The following is an 18,428-nucleotide window of genomic DNA, read 5'->3' as shown; positions in this document are numbered from 1 at the left end:
GGCGCCGTCCTCATTCATTCTGCGAGGCTGTCGCCCTGTGGCGAGAAGGGGAATGACATCTGAGGGGACCACACTTTTATCCTTTTGAGACGTATTCGTTGTGCGCCTACTACGTGCGCATGCGCATGGCACTGGGTGAAGTTCTGGGTGGGATACAGAAAATCTGAGATACGGTGGTGAGGAGAGAGGACTTGGAATACGCAAAACGTAGGGTTTATTTCTGATTCCAAGACGTGTTGCTGTGTGACTCTGGGTGGAGGGGGGGCCGGGGTCCCCAGAGGTGCTGCCTACTGCTGCATTCGTCCCTGCGGCTCTGTCAATGTCCCTTTCCACTGTCTGTGTGTCTGAACGTGGTCTCTTCTTTTGTTCCTTCTGCCTGTCTGCTGATCCCTTTTTTGTTCTCTGGGGCTTGCTCTCTGTTTCTGTCTCTCCCTCTGTCTCTGTCTCTCTGTGTCTGTCTGCCTCTCTCTCTGTCTATTTCTCTCTGTCTCCTCTGTGTCTGTGTCTCTCTCCTATGTCTCTGTCCCCCTCTCCCTGTGTCTCTCCCTGTCTCCTCCTCTCTCCCCTCCATCCACCTCTGCCCTCTGTCTTTCTTCCTCTCTGTCTCTCCACTCCATCCCTGTTCATTTCTATGTCTGTGTCCCCTCCCCGCCATTGTTTTGCTTCTCATTCTTCATCTCTGCTCATCTCTGCCCCATTTCTCCCTGTCCCTCTGTTTCTGCCACCTTTCCCCACCCATCCCTGTCTCTGGCTGTGTCTCTCCCCACCAGCCTGTCCAAAGCCGCTGACCTGGACCATCACTGGGTGGCCAAGGCCTGGCTGAATGACATCGGCCTGTCCCAGTACTCCCAGGCCTTCCAAAACCACCTGGTCGATGGGCGGATGCTGAACTCCCTGATGAAGCGGGACCTGGAGAAGCACCTGAATGTGTCCAAGAAGTTCCACCAGATCAGCATCCTCCTGGGAATCGAGCTGCTGTACCAAGTGAACTTCAGCAGGGAGGTGAGAAGCGGGGTGGGGGGGCACCTTCCACAGCCCCGCTTTCCTCTCCGCATCCACTGTCTGTCCATCCAACCACCTGTTCATCTGCCCACCCATCTATCTATCCGTCCATCCATCCTTCTACCTGTCCATCCGTCCATGCACCCATCCATCCCTTCCTCTCTCCCTCCCTCCTTTAAACAATTGCTTATTGGGGATGGGCCAGACCCTGTGCTCAATTCAGGGGAAACGGGAAACACTCATCCTCCAAGAACTCACTGCTTATCAGGGGAAACCACGAAGAAGCTTGTGGTCACAACATCGTGGAAGGTTGTCCCAATGAGAGAAGCCCAGGGTTTTCTGAAAACCCAAAGGAGAAGCTTCCAGAGGGATCAGAGAAGCCCTCCCAGAGGTAGTGAGACCTAAAGTGAGACCTGGAGGAGGAATTTCAGGGATCAGTCAATAGAAGGTATGAGGGGGAAAGCAGCCCAGAGAGGAAACAGCCTAGACTAAGGCCCAGAGGACAGATCTGTGGCAGCAGAAGATCTGAGAGTCCTGTGTGGTTCCCATGCTGGGTTTGAGGTGGGAGGGTGAACGGGAGTGCAAACAGGTAGCTGGCGGACTGTAGGGCATATAGAGTTTGGACTCTGAGTGCCCCCTTTTCTGAGTGCTGCCAAGCCAGAGAGCCCAGGGCATCTACTTCAGCTCCTCCGAGGCCTACCAGCCCCTCTCCCCAAATAGTCCCCCGAGGGAGGGGCCCCAGGCTGCTGGGGTCTGTGGGGCTGAGTGCAGAGGGCTTACTTTTCTTAAAACACCGTCAGAGTACAAGCAATTCAGGGGTGGGAGGAGAGTGACAGAAGAGGGGTCTTCATGGCCTTCTCAAACACCCAACGCAGAGCCCTGGGCATGGGAAGTGATGAGGACACAGGCCCCGCCCCCAGGAGCCCCAGTCTGGTACAGGAGGTGACGAGTGGGCCGATCATGGCGGTGAAGTGTGGAAATGGGTGGCCTCATCCGGGAACGTCCCTCCACAAACACGCATCGAGCACCTGCTCCAGGTCAGGTGAGCAGGGGGCTGGGATGCGCGACCAGGCAGCCGCCGTGGGTCCCAGGCAGCCCCAGCCTCCAGATGCAGGCGGCTCTGCCTCCAGGCTCCTTCACCCCGGAAGTGGGCTTCTTCCCATTTTCCAGAATGAAAGGATCGACGTGGCCAGAGCAGCCGTGGATGGCCTGGCCAGGAGCCTCACATCAGCATGCTGAGGTCCCTGCCAGCACCGTGGACTCTCATCCCCCCGGCTGACCCACCCTCCCCACCCCAACAGGCCCTCCAGGAGCGCCGGGCTCGCTGCGAGACGCAGAACATAGACCCCGTGGTCTGGACCAACCAGCGGGTGCTCAAGTGGGTGCGAGATATTGACCTGAAGGTGAGGGGAGATGGCGGGGCTGGGGGTGACTCTTGGGCAAATCCCATGCACGTCTGTGTGTGTGCAAATCAGTCTCCATTTTTGCGCGGGCTGAGGCATCGTCACCCAGGCTGGGAAGAATAACCTGCCTCCTGTCAGTCAAGAGGAGGGAACTATTCCCCGCTCCTGCCATCCCCCCCGCAGCACCCCCATCTCATGGGGCGGGAGGGAATGCTGAGCCATTCTCGCTCTCTGAAGCCAGGGTGGGATTGAATCCACACCCATCTTCTCCCTCAACAAGTATTTATGGGCTGCCTGCCTCAGTCTGGGTATGTCACTGACAAAATAGTCCAGTCGCCGCTCTCACGGCCCTAAAAGAGTGGGGTGGGGTTCCCTCTCAGTATTAAATGAACTGGTCCCCGCAGGTCAAGCCCTTGCTGTTGGAGCCCCCCCAGGCCAGCAGGGTGGCTCACCGGCCTCATGTCTTGCCCTCAGGAGTACGCAGACAACCTGACCAACAGTGGTATCCACGGCGCCGTGCTGGTGCTGGAACCCACGTTCAACGCTGAGGCCATGGCCACGGCCCTGGGCATCCCCAGCGGGAAGCACATTCTCCGGAGGCACCTGGCGGAGGAGATGAGTGCCGTCTTCCACCCGGCCAAGTGAGTGTGGGCTGCTGGCTGCAGCTCGCAGCTTTTGCAAGCGGATGGTCCCGGCCCCTCCTTCCTGGATCCCACCTGTTCCTTGGCAACACAGCGGTCTCCTTTGGCAGATCCAGAAACTGAGGCTCAGAGAAGTGCAGTGCTTTGGCCTGAACGTCATAGAGTAGAAAGAGATAGAGGAGCAGTCAGGTTCTGAATAAAGTGTGTGGTTAAAACGGGCATTTAGAGAAGGGAGAGTGACCAGCGTGTATGAGGAAGGCCATGTGAGGGTGGACTTTGAGCTGGGGAGGATTCGCACTGGCCTAAGAGGTTGAGATGGCTGTTCCAGGCAGGGCTGACTATGGGGACGAAGGTTTGGAGACAGGGATGGGCGTCTTAGTGGTTTTTACCATCTAGGTGAGCAGACCATGTCAGCCCACCTACCCCAGGCTCCTCATCTGAAAAGTGGCCAGAGAATAAACACGTGAACAGATGAAATCCCAATGCACTCTCTCCTTTTACAATGATTGTGGTTAGGGTTAGATGACCATTTATTGATCACATGCCATGGGCACTAATTCTAGCCACATGATGATGCTAAGAAATTAGTTTCACTGTCCCTCCTTTATAGATGGAGAAAATTGTTTGAAGGAGCCAAGGTACGTGCCTGGTCAAACAGCTAGTAAATGGCAGAGCCCGGATTTGTCCTTTATTCTATTAATGTGATATATTATGTGAGTGATTTTCAGAGGTTGAACCAACCTTGCATTCCTAGGATAAATCCCAGTTGGTCGTGGTGTATAATCTTTCTATATGTTGCTGGATTAGGTTTGCTAGTATTTTGTTGAGGAATTTTGCATCAGTATTTACAAGGGATATTGGTCTGTAGTTTTCTTTTCTTGTGATATTTTTGTCTGGTTTTGGTATCAGAGTAAAATTGGTCTCATAGAATAAGTTGGGAAGTTTTCCCTCATCTTCTGTTTTTGGGAAGAGTTTGTGAAGGATTGCTGTTCATTATTCTTTAAACATTTGGTAGAATTCACCAGTGAAGCCATCTGGTCCTGGGCTTTTCTTGGTGGGAAGTTTATTATTATTGTTATTATTATTATTATTACTAATCCAAACTCTACTCGTTGTAGGTCTATTTAGATTTTCTGTTTCTTCTTGAGTCAGTTTCAGTAGTTTATATCTTTTTTTAGTTTCTTACTTTTTAAAAAAATTTTTTTATTGCAGTATAGTTGATTTACAATATCGAGTTAGTTTCAGGTGTACACCACAGCAATTCATTTCTATACATATATACACATATATATGTGTGTGTGTATATATCTATATATATATGTTCATTCTTTTTCAGATTCTTTTCCCTTATAGATTATTATAAAATATTGAGTACAGTTCCCTGTGCTATACAGTAAGTAGGTCCTTGTTGGTTATCTATTTTATGTATAGTAGTGTGTATAGTTTATATCTTTCTAAGAATTTGTCCATTTCATCTAAGTTAGCTATTTTGTTAGCATACAATTGATCATATAATCATTTCCTTGTAATCCCTCTTATTTATGTAGATTTATCCCCTCTTTCATTCCTAGTTTTACTAATTTGAGTCATTGCCCTTTTTAACTCTTGGTCAGTCTAGCTAACGGTCAGCTCATTTTGTTAACAGATGCCAGATTTGAACCTGAGGCTCTCTGCGTCAGGCCTGAGTGCTCAAGCCCCAAACTATATGGGGCCTCAGGGAACGGCTGAGCCACACCCCATGTTATGCAGGTGGGAGAAAATTGTGCATCTGTCGCAGGGTCCAGGTGCCCTGGACTGCCCTCCCCCGTTGGCAGGCTGATACCCAAGCAGTTCTCATAGACCCTGCAGCAGAATCATCGGTGCTCTTGTAACAGGCAGATACCTCATCCCCAGCTCAGACCTACAGGACCAGAATTTGCTGGCAGAGCCCGGGAATCTACATTTTCATGCATTTTATGCATGCTGAGGTGGTTTTGACAAGAACCCTATTCCATGAGCCATGAATCAACAGGTGCAGGAAAAAGGCTTTTCTTCTCAGAATTTTCCACCTTCCTTTACCTCCCTTCTGGAGCCATGTGATCTGTAACAGTCTTAAGATCTTCCGAGCCCTGGAGGGGCAGCTCTAGTTAAACATTAGCCAGCGTGAATAACATTTGTGTGACTGATTAAACCCTTGACCCCCCATGAGGTGGGAGGTATGTTGACGACTGTCTAGGATTAGTGGGTGAGCACTAGGGATGTTCCAACGGGGCACAAATAGCGTGGGTTCTTAGGTCGTTGGGAGGTCAGAGACTCCTTCAGGAACCAGATGAAAGCAGTCCTCCTGATGTCAGGACAAGGAAGAAGGAAATGGACTCAGTCCAGGCTCCTCATTTTACCTCTGAGGCTGCTCAGCCAGGGAACCAAGAGGCAATGCCAGTACCAGACCCCAGACCCGTCTCCCTGTTCGGACCTTTTCCCTTGATGCTGTTTTTTTCCACATGTTGGTCATAGCTTATGAATCAAGGTCTCCACGTGGGATGTGGGATTTTGGAACCTCGTGGCCCGTTGCTGAGACCCTGCCATGGGCCAGGGGATCAGACTTTCAGTTAGCTGGGGGAAGACAGAACTCCATGAGTTTCTAAGGAATTTTACAGCCCACTGCTGTTGGTACAAGAGTCCCCAGCTAAGCCAAACACCAGGGAGACAGTGATCCCCAGGCAGGTGGTGAGATGCTTGGGAAGGTCTGATGGGTTTATATTAACCAAGATCTTCGGGCTTTGCCCAGGACAGCTCTGCAGTGGTCTAGGTATCTCATCCTGTCTACTGCCTTCTCGCTCCTTTTCCATCTCTGTTGCTGATTTCAGCTTTCCAGAAAGAGAAAGGGCAGGGCAGGTCTTTTGGGGTGAGTCCTCCCAGAATGCTTGGATCGGGTGGAGAGATTCCAGTTTGAGGAAACATCCCGAACCATCGAAATAGACTTGAGAAGCCAACCCTGGGACTGAATCCCAGGCCGGGTGAAACAGAGTGATGGTCATAACAGCAGCCCTTCACACTGATATCATATGTCATCGTCAACAAAGTGCTGTCACATGCCTTGTTTCATTTTCTCCTCCTCCCTGTGAAGGAAGCTGAGTGAGAAGGAATCGTTGCCTCCTTTTACGGATAAGGTGACAGGCTTCAGAGAGGTGCTGTGACCTGCTCAAGACTAGATGGGAGTTCGTGGCAGTGCTGGAATCTACCAGCAGGGACTCCTGTGACCCTCCACCACACCAGGAAGCTTGGAGGTGGGGGCTGATGAGCACCTGGTTCCACTCTCCAGGAGACGTGACCCCTGATCACACCTGTGATCCCACGTCACCCGGTAGATGTGATGCCTGTAGTCACAGGGGGGCAGTCAGCTCAGAGCATCTTGGGAGATTATAGTCCCCATGTATTAATGGCCCGTGACCAGGAAGTCAGGGAACATCAGTACGCAGCCCAACTCTAGGAAAGGCACATTTACCAAGAGTTTATAGGTTCCAATATGACATCATGTTCTCCAGCCTCCTCTCATTGCCATGACAACCATATGACCAAAGGGACTGAGGCGGGGCACTTTCTGACATCATCTTGTGATGTCTGCTTTGACACACACTGACTTCTTGCTTCTCCCGGTAAACCCCGGTCTAGCACCAACTCTGTCATAGGACCGTGCGTTAAAGATCCAGAGAAATAAATCAGTGGACCAAAAGGATGCAGGGAGCGGCCAAGCCGTTCCAAAGCATCACAGGAGCCAAAAAAAAAAAGCCTTAATGAAAATGTGTGACCATCTCCAGCACTTGCCTGAAGGACGGTGTATCCTGTCACTAACAGAGGGTCAGGCACAAGGCGGATTCAGCCTGTAGTTCATTTAGATTCTCTCTGAATGTTAGGCCTGAGAAGAGTCCCCTTTAGGCCTCAGAAGCATCAGGCAAACATTGCATCTCTCTTGTAAATACTCCTCCGCATCCTGTGGCCTTGTGACCCATGGCCCCAAAGTGCCCCTTTTTGTTTCCAAGGATGCGAGAGTCAGCCGGCATCTCCCTCCTTTCCCTCCTCCTTCCCCCTCCAGACACAGTTATAAGGTGGGGTTATCAAGCTACCATAACCATTTGCTAAGCTCTGCCACGGGCCAGGCTCAGAACCTAGCACGTTGTTGCCACCTTCTACAGGTGGGTGCGTGAGCCCCATTTCACAGATGAGAAAACTGAGGTACAGCAAGGCTGCATATCTTGCCTGGGGCCATAAGCGTGTAAGCTGAGGAGCTGGGATTCAAAGCATCGTGCTTTGCTGCTTCCCTAAAGGGCAGAAAGAGTGGCCAGAACAACAGGGGAACTGTGTCAAGCAGTGGTCTTATCTCCCTAGGCCCCTCCCAGGGGACCTGTGAGCCTCCAACCCAAAGTATAAACAGTGAGACAAAGTGAACGTGGAGCCTGACCCAGAGACGCCCACGATAACTGACAGTTCATGTCCCCTGACCTCAGAGGAACGCTGGAGCATCTCAGTGAAGCAGTTTCCTCTTGAGTTGGTTCCATGGGGCTCCCCTTTCTGTCACTTTGCTCCAGTGTTCTCATTAGCATTTCAGCAGGGAAGCGCAATTCCATTATGAACTCAAATAGACTCAACCCTCGAGCACACAGAATAAGAGGCCTTGTCACAGCTCTACCTCCTTGGCTGGCAGGCTACCCAGGTCTGAGAGATCCAGGCAGCAGACAAGGGGGAGTATTCCTGGGCCCCCTGGCAGGTCACCTGAGCTAGGTGGGGAAAGGGGCACACTGAGATTTTCAGGCACCCACAAGAAGGTGATGTTTCATAATATTCTGCCTCACCCCACCCCCAAAGGATCACTGAGCTGTGAGCCCAGAGACCAGGCCCTGGGGCGGTGTAGTCCATGGAGTCGTGGTCCTGTGTAAGGAGGGGGCACAGCAGGGCCTTTGGGGGCTGAATTCTGGCTCCTCTTCCATCATCTGTGGTTTTAGCAAGAAACTGGAGCCTCGGTTCCCTCATCTTGAAACGCAGACAATCACTCCTCTTCCCCAGGGCTTTGGGAGGGTTCAAGGAGCTGACTCAGGGGAAGGACCTGGTGTCATGCCTGGAACACAGTAGGTGGCCAATTAATACTCTGTCCTCCCCCACTTCACTCAGCTCTACCAAAGCATCTTGCACCTCACGGCCTCGTAAACCTTCATTTAATTGGGTGAGACTCAGCCCTCAGGCCAGCCCCGCTGACAGAGGCTGATTCCCACCCCGCCACCTTCCTTCCTGCACACGATGCCTTTTTAGTGCCCGGACACCCTGTACATTGACTCAGGAAATGAGTCAACAGAGATGCCCTATCTTCCAGAAACTTCCCTCATTAAAACTTATCCTTCCAGCATTCCACTCCCTCAGGGTCTGACAAAGGAAGTAGAAATATTCAATTAGCCATTTCAAGTCTCCAAAGACCGTAACCTTGCGCTCGGCCTATTTGCATTTTCGTGACTTTTAATCCGCAGGAGGAACGATACGGTTTTCGCCACGGAGGGAAAAGCTAGAAGGGAAGGTGTTTTGGCACAGTGGTGGCAGGAGCTGCCCTGTGCTCCTCTGTCTACACCACAGAGGCAGCCACTTTCTGCTCAGGGGTTGGTTTGTTAAGACCAGAACTGCATACTGGGCTCTATCGTACAGATGAGGAAACAGAGGCCCAGCAAGGGAAATCAGCTCACATGAGGGCACAGCTAGGGGATGGTTGAGCAGGGACTCAAGCCAGGTCTGTACCCCTCAGCCCCAGTGTCGATCACAGCAACTGCTCATGCTATGCCAGCCCCCACTCAGCATTGTCTATGTGTCCTCTCGTATAATCCTCCAGTGACCTTATAAGAGAAATGTTGATATTAACCCCACTCCACATTCTGTCTCCTCCTCTGGGTCCTACGCTGACCCCCCAAGGTGGGAAAAACACGGTCTAGATCTTGCTTCTAGAGAACCAAGTTCAAGTTCTATCCCTGCCACTGTGTGTCTTGTGTATCCTCAGATGAGACACACATCCCCTCTGGACTTCCATCTCTTTTTCAGTGAAAAACAAAAGAAGGGGCTCTGGAGTTCTCCCAAGTTCATCAGACAGCTGATGTTCCATGACTCGGGGGGGTTTCATGCACTTCCCACAAGACGGCAAACACAGCTGGCTGCATCATGGCTTCTGCACTTAGGACAGCTTCCCCACGAGACCCAGGGCATTCCATCCCCAGATGGAGGAGAGAGGGAGGTCATCAATGAAGGCCTCAGTTCCTGACCCACCGCAGAGCAAGAGCCTCCCTGTGACGAGGATGCCCTGGCACCGGGGGACCTGAGAACTCGCCTTCACCTGCCGCCCAGCAGCCAGTGCGGTCCCCTGCCCAGCACCCTCCCCTCCCTTGAACTTCCTCTGCAGAACTTGCCCCCAAAGAAGCAGAGCTTCTCGAAGGCAGCTTAAAAGCTATTAGAAGGTTCATTTCTCTTCATGAGTCCACCTCCGTGGTGGCCTGAGCCGAGGCTCGCAGCTCCTGACCGCCCGTCAGCCAGAGCCAGTTCCTCTGTAATAAGTTTTTACTGTTAATATGACTCATTATCATTATAGCCACTTACTGGATTCCAGCTAAGCTCCAAAGCACACTTTAACTAACCCTCGCGATCACTTCGTGAAGTTGGCTCTACTACGATCCCCACCTGGCAGATAGAGAAACCCAGCTTTCGAGAAATGAAGGGACACGCTCGAGGTCACGCAGCCAGTGGAGAGTCGAGCCAGGATTTCGACGCCACTGAAGCCCCAAGGAAGATGCTGGACACCAGCGTCTTGGGATTGCTGAGGTTGACAGGGAAGGTACAGAAGGTTCTGCCCATGCTGGGGCCAGCCCTGCAGGCAGAGAAAGACGGGAGTCCAAGAGACACACTGGTTTGCCCAAGTTCTAAAAGAGAAGGAAGGCAGGTGGGAGGACGAAGTTCGGAAGTCCTGGCTCTGAACCAGTTTCTCGCCCCAACTCCATACGCACCAGCACTAAGATTCTAACACAGGGGCTGGCCAACTTCTTCCATACAAGGCCAGATAGTGAAGATGTTAGCACTCGAGAGCCATGTGGTCTGTGTCCAAGTAGTAAGAAAGCAGCCATAGACAACGTGCAAACCAAGGGACTGGGTTCCAATAAAACTTCATTTACAAAATCAGTCAGCTAGCTGCATTCGGCCCACAGGCTGTAGTTTGCCAAGTCCAATTCTAACAGAAGCCTTTGGTGCTTTTGTACAAGGAGGGGAGCGATGTGGGTAACAAGTCAGTGGGGGACCCAGATTCCCAATGCAGAGTGGGGGAAACTTTCTTGATGTTTCTCCAGTCACACCTAATGAGCTGACATGGGGGGCTTCTCCCATCAAGTCTCCCCTCTCCTGATAGGGTTTGCAGGACACTGGGGGCTTAAGAGAGACTTTGGGGTCTCTGAGACCGGGGTTCAGATCTTGGCTGTGCCGCTTCAAGCTGTGTGATCCCGGGCAGGTCGCTTGATCTCTCTGTGCCCCCTTTCCTCATCGGCAGCGAGAGATGGCAGCCTGGCCTCTAGGTGTGCTGTGAGGATTGTGTTTGTAAAGTGCTTAGCATGGTGGTGGCGCGTAGGAGATACTCAGTACACCGCAGTTGCGGTCACTGTTCCTGGAGTGAGTGAGTGTCTGTGTCTCTGGGTGGCAGTAGCTGACACACACCCCCGGCTGCCGCAGCCCTGCTCACTTGCACTGGGTCTCTCCTCAGCTCCACAGGCATCCGGGAGGCTGAGCGATTCGGAACGCCCCCGGGGAGGGCCTCCAGCATCACCCGGGCGGGGAAGGAGGAGAACAGCGGTGGGATCAAGTACAAGACTGGCCGGGTAGGTCGCTCCATGTGTTTACCTGGGGGTCCCCCAGCCTGGGAAAGAAAGGTCTTTGTGTCGTCTGGAGGGGGGCCGATGGGCCAGGTCACAGGTGCAGCTGGGAGAGAGGCCCTGGAAGCCACCCTCAAGGGACCTGCATGATGGTTAAGACACACTCAGCCTTGTGGGGTCTTTGTCACTGTATCTCGACGTGCAGGTCTCACCTGCCTGCATCAGACTCACCTGGGTGGATGCTTAACATACAGATTCTGGGACCCACCTGGGGCCTCCTGACTCAAGGGCCTTGGGGGCAGGGGGAACCCCGCATGCCGCAAGGCTGCCCAGAGGGTTCCAACACACCCTAAACTCTAAGGGCCACTGACTTAGATTCTGAACTCCAATGGCCTGACCGAGAGCAGCGGGTGAGCCTCTGGTGCGTAAGAACATGCGTAGTTGGGTCTGATCGTGTGGACTCGGGGTGACACAGATTCCTAAACGGAGGTGTATAGACACAGACGACAGAAGCGGATAATCCAAAATTCCTCCATTTATTCAGCGGACAGCTTCGGCTACTAAGGGCATCCCAGGCACGTCCTGAGTGTGGGAGATAAACATGAATAAATGACCACCCTCACCATTAAGATGCTCTCAGTCTAGACTGTGCATTCCCACTGGGGGTGCTGTCACCCCGAAGGGGTCAAAATGGGTTCGGCTCAGGGAGGGCACAAAAAACCTTACTCGTTTTATTTATAAAGCACAGCTATACACATGGCACATAAACAGTGCCCAGTATACCTGTGGCATGAAAATTTCATGGTGGGAGTGTGATTAGGGAAAAAATGTCTAAAAAGTCTTCTTTTAAGGGGGGGCAGTATTGAAAGAAAGGTTGAGAAACACACCGGTCCAGAAAGAAAGGCGGTCGAATAAATAAATCATCGCAAAGCACTGCCGTGACTACCCTAAGAGAGAACTGTTTACTGAGGGACCACCGTGTCTGATAATTATAGCCACTGTCTCCCAGCACCGTGCTCTGTGCTTCCCAGAAGGAGTTCTACTCTTTGCAACAACTCTGGGAGAAAGGAATTATTAGACCCATCTTGTAGCTAAGAAAACTGAGGCTCAGAGGGGACAGGTGACTTGTCCAAGGTCACACAGCTGGGAAATGGCAGAGCAGGGATCCAAACCCCAGTCTGTGAGTCTCCAAAACCCACACTCTTTCTGCCACACCAGGCGATGCTGGAATATTTCTTCTTCTTGACCTGGGAATGCAGTCAGACCTCACGCCCACACTCATCCTCACCCCCGCTCCTCCTGCTGAAGAGGAAGGTGAGAGACTTCGGTAGATAATCAGAAAGACTATGTTTGCCCTCACCTTCAGTAACAAACGGGTTCCTTCCAGCTGGGAACACAAAGCTCTCTCCTAAGGTTAACTCACAAAAGTCCTCTCAGTCTCCCTGAGGAGTGGAGTATTATTACTAATAGGAGGAGCACAGAGTGGTTAGGTAAGGTCACACAGCAATTGAAATTGGAGACCCCACATTCCCCAGATCCAAGAACATTCAATTCTCTTTTTCTCTTCTTCCTGTCCTTTGTTCTCATTCCTCTCTTCTCAGCTGCCCCTGGGAAAGATAGGAAGGGGCTTCAGCAGCAAAGACCCCGATTTCCACGATGACTATGGTTCTCTTCAAAACGAAGATTGCGGAGACGATGACTCCCAGGGCAGGCCCGAGCAGTGCCGTCTGGAGGGCTACAATGGCCTGGAGGTCACCAACGTGTAAGGAACCGATGCTCCACCAGACCCAACACAGAGAGACCCGGGGATGAAGGACAGCCAGGGACTGTCGCTGTTGTACATAGTGATCTCGGCCTGAGGGTGCTCCTCTAGTCCCGGGAAATCCCAGCAGACTGCTGTGACTGTGGATGGGAACCCCGGGGAACGAGGGGGCACCAGCCTGCCTGACTTGAGCGGGCTGTGGACTTCCGTGCTCACTGGAGGGAGACTGGCCCAGGGGGCCCATCAGGGTGCCCAGCACCTCTGTCATCAAGGCTCCACCTCGGAGTGACTCAGCCACTGAGCAGTTCAAGTGGTCCTGGGAGCCTTGAACTGAGCCACCAGGATGGAAAGAGGCACAGGGTTCCCCAAAACACCCTCCCAGGAGGAGCAGGTGGGACTCCAGCCAGACACGCAGAGGCCAGCAGTGAGCACCAGGAGCTAGCAAAGCTGGAGGCTGATGGGTCACCACGTGGACCCTTCTGGCCAGCCTGGCGGAGGTCTCAGCTCCAGCATCCATGCCCCCCATGACCAATAACTCGGCTTCTGACTTGTATCACTGAATCTCTCTTGGGAGAAGGCAAAACGGGAAGGTCATTCCCATCCTAAACGCCGTGTGTCACATCCGGGTGGACACGTTAAAGGGCTACGTGCTCCCTCCTCCCGGGAGTGGCTGTCCTGGGTGGAGGCAGGTGACATCCCTGCGGGAGTGGGGCTGAGCAGTGACATTGCCAGGAAATGCAGATATCTGGTCATCAGGATGAAGGATATCGTGTCGATAGGATCGGAGTTGACTGAGTTAGGTCCACGACAACTGTACCAAGTGTGACAGTGGGTTTGGGACTGGGAACAGGGAAACGCTTGTCATCGTTAACCCAGCAAACCTTGTTGTGACGTCTGTCACCTGACACACAGGTGTGCTCGCCAGTGTCCTAATTGAGCTGAATCTCACAGGTCACTAAGGTGGTGCAGAGGATCCCCAGCCCTCTTCTTGACTCTACTACTGTTTTGCTGTGTGGCTTCTTCCCAGTGGCCTCACCTCTCTGTGCCTCAATGTCTTCATCTACAATACTTCTGGTTCCCTTCCAGGGATGTTGTGAGGATTAACACTTGCTAACGTCTGTAACACTTTGTAACCTCTCAGGAGACAGGTGGGAAGTTATGGGGTCCAGGGTGGGTGTCTACTTTCCCATTTACAACACAGAACTGATACTGTACTGATGTAGTACTGGTTCTCTCCACCTGTTTTTTGTTGTTGTTGTTTTTGTTTGTTTGTTTTGGGGGCCGGACCGCACGGCATGCGGAACTTCCCCGACCAGGGATTGAACCTGCACCCCCTGCAATGGGCGGGCAGAATCTTAACCACTGGACCACCAGGGAAGTCCTCTCCAACTGTTCTGATTGGAGCAACGTGCAAAAGGAGGGCAAGAAATGTTTAATGTTCAGACTCTCTAGAGCCCCCAGTAGGACTTGACTTCCCCCAAAGAGGAAAATCCCACGTACATAACCCTTGAAAATGAGTTTGATCCATGTGTTCAGGCTTGAGTTCATTGACCTCGATACTGAGGAATGATTAGGGAAGGGCACGTGGCATTGGAGTTCTACTTACACTTAGGTAATCAAAGCAAATCATTTGTTGGAACCGCGATGCTCGACTTCCATTGAAGCCTTTGGCACCAACAGTCTATAAGAGGTTTGAATTTCCAGGACTTGAAGCAGGGTCAGCCTCCAAGAACCGTCAAAGCACGTTCTTCAACCCAGTGAATTACTTCCCCTCAAGGAAAAGCACAACCCGAGGCCTGATGAACTTGAGAATTCCTCCTCCCCGAGGCCGAAGACCTTGGTTTCCTGACCTTGGTTTCCTAACCTTAACAAAAGCACAGCTTTTCTCACCACCGGAAACCAAATGCCTAGTTGTGGACACGTGGATGCCCCCTTTTGTCTGAACGTTTGGCCTCCTAGGGACACATTTCTGATTCCAGGGCCCAAGGGGTGAAGCTCTGGAACAAGGGGTGAAGCTTTGCGGAGGCTCCAAACCCAGTAACTTCATGACGTTCAGCCACACACACGGGATCGGAGGCTGCAGAGCCCGCAGCCGGAGAGAGGAGTTAAGACCTCCCTCTAACCTGATGCCACAGGCCACTCCCGAGCCAGCATCCAGGCTGGCCGAGCCGGCACCCCAGGATCTGCCTCTCGGGAAGGAGCAAACCCAGAAGGCAGTTATTCCCGCAGGGTGAGCAGGAATGGCAAACCGACAGGTGCCTGGGTGCAGGTCTGATTATTTGAAACCAATGCATTGTTCCCCGACTTGGGGACAAGATGGGCAAGCGGACAGTTGGGGGGGGCGGTGGTCACTGGCAGGGATGGCAGTGCCCAAAACATTCGCAGCACTGGGCCGGCAGGCCTGGGGCAACGTGGGCAAACTCGGATGCGCCTTTTGGTCCAAACGGTGCCCTAAGAGCACGTTCTCGCCTCCCGGACGCTCTGTATCCCTGGCCCCCAGGCAAGCGTTTGGATGCTTTGCAACGTGAGGATGGGTTGGCTGATAAATGAACAACCTCCGTACAGGGTTAAATCAGGTGAGCTCTGTCTGCTGGAAGAATCCTAAATGTCAACTCTGCTTCAAGAGCGGGCAAGAAGAGCAGGGGGTGCAGACTTGGCAGAGAGGTTCTGGAAGCGGTTAACAAAGGCTGGCGGAGCGGCCACCCACAGCACAGTGACCTGCCACATCCTGTCCAAACGGCCTGAGTCATGGTCTTGGTCCTTAAAGGGTGATGTGGCATCTGGACCTTGGAACCATGTGAATGTGCTTCTGTGAGAGCTGGTGTCGCCTGCACCCATGGGTGCTGCCAGAGGTTGGGGAGAACCAGGGTAGGCAGAGACACCCCATATTCCTCCCAGAAGCTGGGGACCAGAGCCGTCAGAAGGCACCAGCTTTCTGACCCCAGACGCCTCTTGTCTGTGGACAAGGCTCTCTTGTCTTGGGCTGAGCTGGGCTTTTCTCCGAGAAATCTGTCCGTGTCAGCATCGCAATCATCGGAGCCCAGGCTGCAGGAGGCAAGGAGAAGCCACAGGAGAACCTGGACCAGATGAAGTCGAGGAGAAGGGGTCTCCACGCAGCCCAGCCAGCATGGAAGGGCCTCAGAACAGTGACCCCCAATCTCTAGGTCACAAGACGGGGCTGAGTCCGGCAGAACAGGACGATTTGGCAAGATGTGACTTCCGTGTTCGGTGCTCCAAGCCTAGCTCTCCCCCTTCCCATCACAACCCATATTTTCTGGGCACCGTCACTTCTGCTCTGCCCTTCGAGGTTCCAACGGGCTCCTGGCAGTGGAGTGGCAAGAAAAAGAAACCTTGCGGGAAATAGCATCTTCTGACACTAACATCATTCCCAGTGGTTGGCTGATGAGAATTTCCTGAGCCCTGACACCCCAGGGAGTCTGTGGGTGCAAAGGAAACGAGTTGTCCACGAGCTAAGATGATGTGCCTGACCTTTAGTTACTGATCATGGCCCGGAATGTCTTCCCAAGAGTGAATTTTAACACTGTAACAATAAATACTACTCCACAACACTTCATTGATGAGCTGGCCTTTTTCTCTGTGTGTTCTCATTCAGTTTTCCCAACAGTCTCTTTGAGAGGGGTGATTATTAACCCATTTCATAGATGGAGAAACTGAGGTTAAGGCTGAGGGGCTTGCCCGGCTCCATTAAGCTAAGACGTGACCGGGCAGGACTCCAGCTCAGTCACCTTCCTCCAGATCCCAGGCTCGTTCCTCCCCGCTGAGCACCACCCCCACTACAATGTTGGTGTTCCCACCCTCACCCCCACCTTCCAGCACAGGACTTACATTACCAGGTGGCAGCACTCAAAATGGAGCTCTGGTGCATTCTGTCCTATTGGAAAAGTCAGGCGCCTACTGTCCCCATCAGAGTGCTGCCTCCTGTCCCAGAACCCCGCTGTCAGGAGGGGAACTTCTGACCAGTCACCCCTCCCTTGATATCACTTGCTTCACCGTGTCCCTCTTCCGGGGTATTCACATTTCCAGATTGTCAGAATAGATCTTCAGCAGTCGTCTCAGTCAGCTCGGGCTGCTACAACATAATACCGGAGACTATGGGGGCTTAAACAACAGACGTTTATTCCTCACAGTTCTAGAGGCTGGGAAGTCCAAGATCCAGGTGCCAGCTAATTCACCTGGTGAGAGCTCTCTTCCTGGTTCACAGATGGGTGCCTTCTCATTGTGTCCTCCCAGAGTGCAGGGAGAGAGAGAGGAAGCAAGCTGTCTAATATCTTATAAGGGCACTAATCCCATCATGAGGACACCATCTTCGTGACCTAATCACCTCCTGAAGGCCCCATCTCCTAATACCATCACATTGTGGCTTAGAATATTTCAAATAAGAATTTGGGGAGGACACAGACATTCAGTCCGTAGCAGTGGTAGAACCACAGGTGTCCTAGCTCGGTGCTTCTCAAACTTTAACATGCACCTGGGAGGGCTTCCCCGGTGGTGCAGTGGTTAAGAATCTGCCTGCCAGTGTAGGGGACATGGGTTCGAGCCCTGGCCTGGGAAGATCCCACATGCCGCGGAGCAACTAAGCCTGTGCACCACAACTACTGAGCCTGTGCTCTAGAGCTCGCGAGCCACAACTACTGAGCCCGCATGCCACAACTACTGAAGCCCACGACCCTAGAGCCCATGCTCCGCAATAAGAGAAGCCACTGCAATGAGAAGCCTGCGCACCACAACGAAGAGTAGCCCCTGCTCACCGCATATAGAGAAAGCCCGCACAGCAATGAAGACCCAAAAATAAAAATAAATAAATTTATTAAAAAAAAAATACATGCACCTGGGAGGGACAGGTATTTTTGGGATGCAGATGCTGACTCAGGAGGTTTGGGGTGGGGCCTGAGATTTGGCATTTCTAATAAGCCCCCAGGCTGTGTTGCTAGTCCAGAGACACACACACTGAGTATCAAGATCATGGCTGACAGCTGGGCCCTCCTGGCAAAGCCCAAATCACAGGAGGTAGGGGATGGTCTGAAGGCTCCACCCAGGTGTCCGACTGGCCCTGATGGAACCCCACCCCAATGAGCCGGATTGTATGCTTCTCCCAGGACAGGAGCCCAGCCTGACTCCCTAGCTCATTGCTGAGCTCTGGCAGGGGGTGAATACTCGGGAAGTGTGCATTGAACAGGGAGGATTTGGAAGAGTTAGAAGACACTATGAGACAGGCCTGGGCACGACCAGTTTCAGCAGGCTGACCACACGTACTGTATTTAGTAAATCCTCTCGGGTACCAGGGCCTGTTCTTGATGCTGGTGATACAGGGATAGAACTCATATAACCTAGCAAAGGAAGACAAGAAACTCATCCATGACTGGGGTGACTGAGTTCAGAAGTGATGAGTGGTACACGTGATGAAGCGGGTGGGGGGGGGGGGGCGCTGTCCTAGAGGACTTTTGAGCTGAGACATACTTTCCCCTGCAAAGATCTGGGGGAAGAACATTCCAGGCAGGCAGACACTGAGCTAAATGCTGAGGATACGACGTGAATGAAATTCTGCCCAGCCTCTGCCCGCACAGAGCTTCCCATCCAGCAGGGAAGAGAGAAGTGAATCAAATACTCCTGGGCGGTGTGAAATTGTAACTGTGCCCAGTCCTGAGAGCAGAGGTAGCTGGTCGTCAGAGAGCTTATCTTATGGGGATTTCATGTAGTCAAGAGGAGGTGAGGCCTGGGCAGAAGGGAGTTCAGCAGGTGA

General features: G+C 52.5%; 1 protein-coding gene across 3 annotated transcripts in view; it reads left to right on the top strand.

Moving 5' to 3' along the window:
• Nucleotides 1–15,245, top strand: part of KAZN (kazrin, periplakin interacting protein) — a 1,133,108-nt gene extending 1,117,863 nt beyond the window's left edge. For all 3 annotated transcript variants that reach the window (XM_049696036.1, XM_049696026.1, XM_004272419.3), the window contains 5 exons: nucleotides 771–1,002; nucleotides 2,304–2,405; nucleotides 2,880–3,046; nucleotides 10,797–10,911; nucleotides 12,507–15,245. In XM_049696036.1, the coding sequence (XP_049551993.1) occupies nucleotides 771–1,002; nucleotides 2,304–2,405; nucleotides 2,880–3,046; nucleotides 10,797–10,911; nucleotides 12,507–12,671 (781 nt within the window). In that variant the 3' untranslated portion in view covers nucleotides 12,672–15,245. The remainder of the gene's footprint in view (nucleotides 1–770; nucleotides 1,003–2,303; nucleotides 2,406–2,879; nucleotides 3,047–10,796; nucleotides 10,912–12,506) is intronic.
• Nucleotides 15,246–18,428: the final 3,183 nt, after the last annotated feature.

This window comes from Orcinus orca, chromosome 1 (genome assembly GCF_937001465.1).
Source record: "Orcinus orca chromosome 1, mOrcOrc1.1, whole genome shotgun sequence".
In the NCBI taxonomy this organism is placed as follows: Eukaryota; Metazoa; Chordata; class Mammalia; order Artiodactyla; family Delphinidae; genus Orcinus; species Orcinus orca.
The sequence above is the reverse complement of the archived record's forward strand: the minus strand, read 5'-3'. Positions and strand labels throughout refer to the sequence as shown.